At 52.2% G+C, this 7,559-nt stretch overlaps 2 protein-coding genes across 2 annotated transcripts in view; both read left to right on the top strand.

Annotated features, from left to right (window-relative positions):
* The window catches only part of LOC104407963 (homeobox protein Nkx-2.6-like), a gene marked incomplete at its 5' end in the record, with an annotated part of 993 nt that extends 703 nt beyond the window's left edge, over positions 1–290 (top strand). Inside the window, one exon of the mRNA XM_010017377.1 lies at positions 156–290. Coding sequence (XP_010015679.1) covers positions 156–290 — 135 coding nt within the window. The remainder of the gene's footprint in view (positions 1–155) is intronic.
* Positions 291–1,427: 1,137 nt separating this feature from the next.
* Positions 1,428–7,104, top strand: LOC104407961 (homeobox protein Nkx-3.1-like; the record flags this gene model as incomplete). The annotated part of the gene is made up of 3 exons (XM_010017376.1): positions 1,428–1,713; positions 3,640–3,876; positions 7,040–7,104. Coding segments are annotated over exons 1-3 (588 nt in total), but the record flags the coding sequence as incomplete, so codon positions are not given.
* Between the last annotated feature and the right edge of the window lie 455 nt (positions 7,105–7,559).

Raw genomic sequence — 7,559 nt, 5'->3', positions numbered from 1 at the left:
TGGATGACTCTGGGACACCCATCCCATGCAGCCATATCCCTGCAAAGGCAGGTCAGGAGAGAGGGGGACGCTGCTGCGCCAGCACTTGGGGACCCAGGGACTCCGGGTGTTTATTTATTCAGGGCTCTGGAGTCTGGTCCTTCCTGCTCCCACAGGGGACCTGCTCCTCCCGGCTCCCAGCGCAGGACATCAACACTGGATTGCTTCCTAAGGACAACTGGAAAACAGGGTCTGTGCACATCGCTGTGCGCTCACGGCTTATGGACATTGAACTCTCAGAGTACCTCTGATCTCTTGAGATACATCTTTGATTTATATTTCTTAATATCTTTGGCATTTATTTTGGTCTTTATTATTATTATTTGCAAATAAACCCCCCGATTGGTGAAATGCTGTTTGCACTCTCTCGCTTTGTATTTTGACTTTTCCTATCCACAGTTGGTATCTGAGCAGCAAAACCTGATCCAAAGCAAAACCAAATATACAAACCCCAAACCAGGCAATACTAGTAGTTAAACCAGAAAGATAATCACCTTGTGGTCCAAGCCTGGGCTGCATCACAGAATCCCAGCCTGGTTTGGGTTGGAAGGGACCTTAAAGCTCCTCCAGCTCCAGCCCCTGCCCCGGGCAGGGACACCTTCCACTAGAGCAGGTTGCTCCAAGCCCCTGTGTCCAACCTGGCCTTGAACACTGCCAGGGATGGGGCAGCCACAGCTCCTCTGGGCACCCTGTGCCAGCGCCTCAGCACCCTCACAGGGAAGAGCTTCTGCCCAAGAGCTCATCTCAGTCTCCCCTCTGGCAGGTTAAAGCTGTTCCCTTTGTCCTGTCCCTTGTAAAAAGTCCCTCTGCAGAGTTCTTGTAGGGTCTCTTTAGGTATTAGAAGACTGTTAAAGATCTCCCTGGGGCCTTCTCTTCTCCAGGCTGAACAAGCCCATCTCTCTCAGCATCTTTGTGGCCTCCTCTGGATCCATTGCAGGTGAGCATCCCTCCAAGGCAGCAAACACTGCTCCCCTCTCCTCTCACCCAAACGCCCACCTCGGAAGCATTTTGACCCCCAAAAGGATAAGCTCACTTAGGCACCCACCACAAAAGCTCAGGGGTGATTTGCCAGCAAGAAAGCAACAGGGGGACAAAAGAGGGGGCTGAGGTTTGGCCGTGACCCCACGGATCCACGGGGAAGGGTGTCCTGAGCAAGAGGGAGAAGCAAGCAGCCGGGAAGTCCGTGGGAGCCAAGACACCACCGAAGGGCGTAGACTCCTGCCAGGGATCTCCAATCAGGCCCGGGAGGTTTGGCTGCCTGCCCTATAAGTGCAGAGCCGGGAGGGTGGGAAGCCCGCGAGCCTCTGGGCAGGGAGAGGAAGAGGAGCATGAGCACCAGGGTGCTCCCCGCAAGGAGGCAGAGGGCGGCCGGCAGCAGCCCGGCAGGGATGAGCTGCACCCCGGCAGCAGCCCAGCACACCGTGCCCATCGCCTCCAGGCCCCGGACATCCTTCCTCATCCAAGACATCCTCTGGGATGGGGCAGAACAGGGAGCACAGCCGGAGAGGGGCAAGAGCAGAGGATTTGACAGCCAGGATGGGGAGCCAGGGGCAGCCGCAGTGGAGGGGAGCAAGGGCAGTTCTGCCCTGGGAGCTGTCCCAGGGCATCCCACCAGGAGCCCTCATCCCCCAGAAGCATCCCAAGCCCGAGGGACACCCCACGAGGCAGACACAGGTAAGGGGGTGGAAGCTCCTGGCTGGGGAATGGGTCAGCAATGGTTGTGCTTGGGTTAGGGATAACCCTCTGCACGGGGCAGGATCCAGACCCGGGTGCTGGAGCCAAATAACCTGTGCTTTAAATACCATGAGTACCTGTGCTCTAGGAGTGGGGAAGGAAGAGGGATAGCAGCAGTGTAACAGCAAACCTTCCAGCGGGTGCTTCAGATAGCTCAAAGGACTGAATGTGCCTGAAGTGCCATTTAGAAGTAAACCCCAATTGATGCATTTCTATGATTTCTTGGGAAATAAAGTTCCCTTCTATGCAGGAGGTGCCCAGCAAAGGCACCGTGAGCTGCCAGCCCAGAGAGGCAGTTTGTGCCCATCCTTGATGCCACCACAACAGAGCTCATGGGTGCCTCTGGTCCTCTAAACATTCCCGTGTTGGATTTGTGCTGTTTGAAGCTGGGGTCAGCTTTTCTGTGTGCTCAGCCCTGATTTCCCAGCCTTTACCCCCATATTTAGCAGGTTTATTAACAGTGACCTGCTCCTCTCGCCACAGCATCCCTTCCTAGCACCTAACTCCCAGATTCCTCGCAGGAACAACATTTCACTGCGGAAGCAACACACCGAAAACCACATTCGGAAGCAAATCCTTTTGCCTGGTGCCTCTCGTGTTGCAGCAACACGAGCACGGCCGGGGCTGCGGGAGGGGATTTGGCCTTTCCTTGTCCAAGCAGCCCTTGGGCTGAGCTGCACCAGCCAAAAAGGCAGCTTTGAGCTCTCTAGTGACTGGTTTACGACAGCCCTTGCCAGGGGAATGTTGGTTTTATGTCTCAGTGCTGCGAGAAGCAGTTTCTACATAAAAAGCCCGTTCAGAAACAGCCACCAGGCAGGGGCTTGCGAGACTCACTAGAAGCTGCACCAGATCTCCCACAAAGCTACTTGTGTAAATGAGAGCAGCTCCGGGGATTTCAGTGGGACAAGCGGGATTTACAGGCGCTGGGGGTTAAGCCCGATGTGTCCATCCGAGCGCTGTGCTCACGTCTTAGGAAAACAGACTAAGAAATAACTAAAGGGAAAAAACCCAATTGGTCTATTTCCACCCCAAGCTGGGGAAAAAGGAGCTCACTGCACAACTAAAGTGGCTTGGGAAGGTTTAACAGTTATATGTGACGCTTCCCAGGGAGCTCAGCACCTTTGTGGGTCATGGCTCAAGTGCCCTAAGAAATAAGCTGGAGGCAAACACTGAGATGCTGCTTTGGACCAGCAACCCATGGCCAGGTCTGCAGTTACAGTAAAACCAGGCCTGGAGGTTTAAAAGTCTGCCCTAAAATTTCTTGCCATTGCCTTGGAACTGTGAGAGTGAACAGGGAGGGATTTATCTCCAACGCTTTCTCACTGCAGCCCGCTCTCGGCTGCCCCATTTCTGGGCCGACCTTTGTAACTTTAGGACAGAAACTTGTTCTCTTTGGGGGAATCAGGATTTTCCCATAGGTACAGGAGGACATTCAAACAAGCGCCTTCATAGTATGAACTCCACAATAAGGATCTGCAGAGCTGTTGATGCCTCACTGTACACAGCAATAGTGCTGAGGCAGACCTCCACCACCCCTGCGAAACAGCTCCGAATTTATTTGACTTGAATGTATATTCATATTGAATGGCAGGGATGGGGCAGCCACAGCTTCTCTGGGCCTGCACCCCCCAGAGCTACTGAATGTGCTTTTCCCTGTGCCAGCGCCTCAGCACCCTCACAGGGAAGAGCTTCTGCCCCAGAGCTCATCTCAGTGTCCCCACTGGCAGGTTAAAGCCATTCCCCTCATCCTGTCCTTGTCCAGAGCCTCTCTCCAGGGACACACATCACTATTTCTAGCTCCGGAAGGGGAAAATCAAGGGATCGGGGCTCTTCCAAGCAGGTAATTCCCATCTCTTTGCTCCACAGAGGCCACAGCGGAGCCGCAGCCCCTGCCCACCGCCCCGTGTCCCCCCAGGCAGGCGAAGCGCTCGCGGGCGGCGTTTTCCCACAGCCAGGTGATGGAACTGGAGAGGAAATTCAGCCACCAGAGGTACCTGTCTGCCCCCGAGCGCGCCCGCCTGGCCCGGCGCCTGCAGCTCACCGAGACCCAGGTCAAGATCTGGTTCCAGAACAGGAGGTATAAAACCAAACGGAAACAGGTCGGCTCCGGAATCACCAGACTGGACACGCAGAAGGCGGCCGAGCTGCGCGGAGCATCGCTGCTGGCGCTGCGGGGCGGGGCCCTGCCTCTACTACCTGCGTGGCTGGAGCCCTGCGTGGTAGTAGCTGCTTGTTGTAAGCAGAAAGCATCCTTTTCCCTTAAACGTGGTGGGGGGTTTAATACTGCATTGCTTTTTCTAGTGTAATTAAGACCCCGCTCGCGGTAATGATCAGCATCCCGTTGCTGTATAAGCCTCTTATTGCTAACAGAAGAAGAACCTAAAAAAAAGCCTCAACCCCACCCCTCCTACCCCCAAGATTTTAATTCAGCGCATTTGATAGCACTGTTATGAGGTGGAACTGCAGCTTTTGGGGGGGCAGAAAGGGATGGTCCAGCCCTGGAGACAGCAATGAACCCTCTCTGCAGCTCCAAGATCGCCTGTGCCCACCAAGAGGGCAAAAGGAAAACTGCAGACCCTGGGCTGGCACCGATTCCTGGAATGGTTTGGGCTGGAAGGGACCTTAAAGCTCCTCCAGCTCCAACCCCTGCCAAGGGCAGGGACACCTTCCCCTAGAGCAGGTTGCTCCAAGCCCCCATCCAACACTGCCAGGGATGAGGCAGCCACAGCTTCTCAGGGGGTATTGGCTCCAGCTCGGCCACTTGGGCCAAGCATGTTCTAAGAATTAGACTTAAAAAAATCATAAAAAGCAAGAAAAATGCATTTCTGCCATGGATACCAACATGGCTCATGGTCCCAGAAGGGACATAGACCCCCCCCAGGACTTCTGCTTGCTGTCAGGCAGTGCTACAGCCTCCACGCCGGGTAACTCATGCGGCTTTTGGGATGAACTAATCCCCTTTCTGCTATGAGCGACAGCAACCTGAGGTGCCCGCTGGCCCCAGCTCACCCCCACCCAAACCCATCCCTCTGGCCTTTGGACGCCGAGATGCCAACTGCTGCTGCTTGCGCCTTGAGAAGCCAAACCAGCACCCTGGGGAACAGGGACAATAGCGCAGTGACAGACGAGTTTTGCATATCCGGGTGTTGCTGCTGTTTGAACAGTCCATATAAGCTATTTAAAACAGCAACAGCTCCAAGAGCTCAGCGCTCCCGTCAGCTTCCAAAGCAGCAAACTCCCTGTTGGCCACTGAAATCGGCTCGAACCCAGCACCAGGACATCAGGACAGCAAGAGGACGAGATCTTTACAAGTGATTTCTTAGTGAGACAACAACTTGCTCTGGCAGAGTAGCAAAGATTGGGGGTTTTTTTTGCAACCAATTGTACATAAAACCTGAGACGTCACTAAACTCATGGGAGAAAGTGTAAAAATGAATGAGATTTCCAAGAGAAGAAACATCAAGTGCTTTTTCTCACTAGTGTAGATCAGCAAAGCTCTGCTGGAACACACAGAATCCTCTGGAACAAAACATAAGTGGAGGTTTCTTCCCTGTGAACCACCAGGAATGTCCCTGCGGTGCCTGTTCTTTCTGACAGAGAATTAAAAATCACACTGGGAAATACAGACAATTAAACAAGAACCTGCTTAGATCTGCCCCTTTAAACACGATTATTTGGCGACTGATCTTTTGCCTTGCCAAGAGGCTCAGGTGGTGCAAGCTCGCAAAGATGAAGCTGCTGGGGGATGCGGATGAGGGAGGGCAGGGAGGGGAGAACCCTTTGCAGTAGATACTCATGTGCTCTTGCTATCAAACCCGCTTGCTCAATTTGGAGGACAACCAGTTGCTTTCTAATAGCCTGAAAGTAACCCTTAATATCTCGAGATAACATTTTCCTTCCAGCTCCTGCTCTCAGATGCTGCGTGTCCCCAGTGCCTCGAAGCAGACGTCTCCCCTGCACTGTTGCGCTGTGTTTCAAACCCAGCCCTGCTGCTTATCCACTTTGCACTTTGCTTATCCACTGCTTGGAACAACAAAATAAAGCCCTTCTGGCCTCAAAGCTAAGCCCCCGCAGGGCACAGAGCCCTCTCCAGGGGGAGGAGGTCCTGCCAAACCTCAGTACGCTGCTTAAATCAATGCAGAGACACTAAACGTGCACCAAATACACTGGATTAGTAGCTCTCACCATCCCGGAGCTGCTCCTGAATAGGGATCATGGTGCATCTTTTGAAGAGTTTTTTTTATGGGCACGTAACACTGGAAAGGGCTGAATTGGGCTGGGAAAAATCAGATCTAAACTGAAAATTAGCTGTAAACTGAACGTCTTGGATGATGCTTTGGGAAAATGTGTCGTAGCCACTTCTTTTTACCCACTGATGGTTTATAACCAGTAAAATACCCTTCTTGCTGCTTCAGCACCCGACTGCTGGTAGTTAACTCCGCTGGCGCAAAGCGAGCCCGGTGCAAGTAGTTGCTATTTTTGTACATATTTTTTGATACTATTTCATCTGATGCGTGTTGTCCTTTGGAATAAAGAGCGCGGAGTCTTTATTAAAAACAAGCTGCCTCTGTGGGGTTCTTGCCCTGGGTTTGGGGTTTCTTTTGACCCTGTTTCTGACCACGGGTGTCCCACCAGTGAGCCACTGTTGCACTCAAGTGAGTTCTGGCAATGAATTGTCATAAGCATCAGCTCACAAGGTGGGAAATCATCATTCATCGCTGTTTCTAACATCCTTTGCACAGGCTGCACTCATGCAGCCAAGTATAGAGTGTCTGAGCATCCTCTAATCCCATTTACCACCTGATGAACGTGAAACAAGCAACTACTTCCCAAAAGTAAGAGCTTATATAGTGAAGTAGTTTCTTTATCACCCCAAAATTACCCTTAATCCCACAGTTTAAGCACAATCCCAGTGGCCTCTGGAGTTTTGCACTACAAGCACTGCCCCTGAATTCCACTCCTGCAACCACACCAGCACAACCAGGGCAGTGCTGGGTTCCATAGGACCATAAGAAGGAGAAGCCATCCCGGGAGCTGTTGGTGTGAATGTTTCCCCTCGTACAGAGGCGGAGAGGGACCAACCTTGGGCACACACTCCCTCCCTTCTGCTGTTGGCAGCAGCAGCTTTTCCCGAATGGAAAGCAAAGTGCAGTAACTACCAATGCACCGACCTTGACAAGCTTTAAAGAGAAAAAAAATCAAAGCCAAAGCAAGCATTAAGATGGCAAAACGAGCAGGTTCTGGGTCAGACACTGGTGCTGGTTAGAGGCAGGGATGCTGGCAGCAGCTCCAGCTCCTTTGCAGCCTCTGCCATGGAGAAACATCTTGGCTGTGTCCTCCCCGCAGCAAGCACTGCCCTCCCTCCTCTCCTTTCCAACCCTTCTCTCTACAACCCCAAGTGGTTTCTTTATGGGCAGAAGATCGACTTCCAGTCAGGTTTTCCTTCTCTTCTTCAAGCACAAAGCACGAGGACAAAAAGGAAGGGCTGTGCCATTTGGATAACCAAACCATCGCAGAGTGTTACAGCATTAATCACAGTGGGAATGACACACCAGGCTTTCGCGGTGATAAATAGCCCCTTGATTCATAAAGAAAAGAAAAATCCCCCCCTAACTATGGAGACTTGCAGTTTTAATGAGCCTTAACAAAGGAGGACTCCTGTTTGTACACAACTAGAAACAGAAAGCATCATTTAATGCCTGTCAATTAGTGTCACGCTCCGCCGCTAATGCATCCATCAAGATTAAATAGCTTCTAATGCTGACATAACATTTACACTGCTTTGT

This window comes from Nestor notabilis, unplaced genomic scaffold, assembly GCF_000696875.1.
Source record: "Nestor notabilis isolate BGI_N333 unplaced genomic scaffold, ASM69687v1 scaffold16276, whole genome shotgun sequence".
Taxonomy (NCBI): Eukaryota; Metazoa; Chordata; class Aves; order Psittaciformes; family Psittacidae; genus Nestor; species Nestor notabilis.
This window is presented reverse-complemented; position numbering and strand designations above follow the sequence as displayed.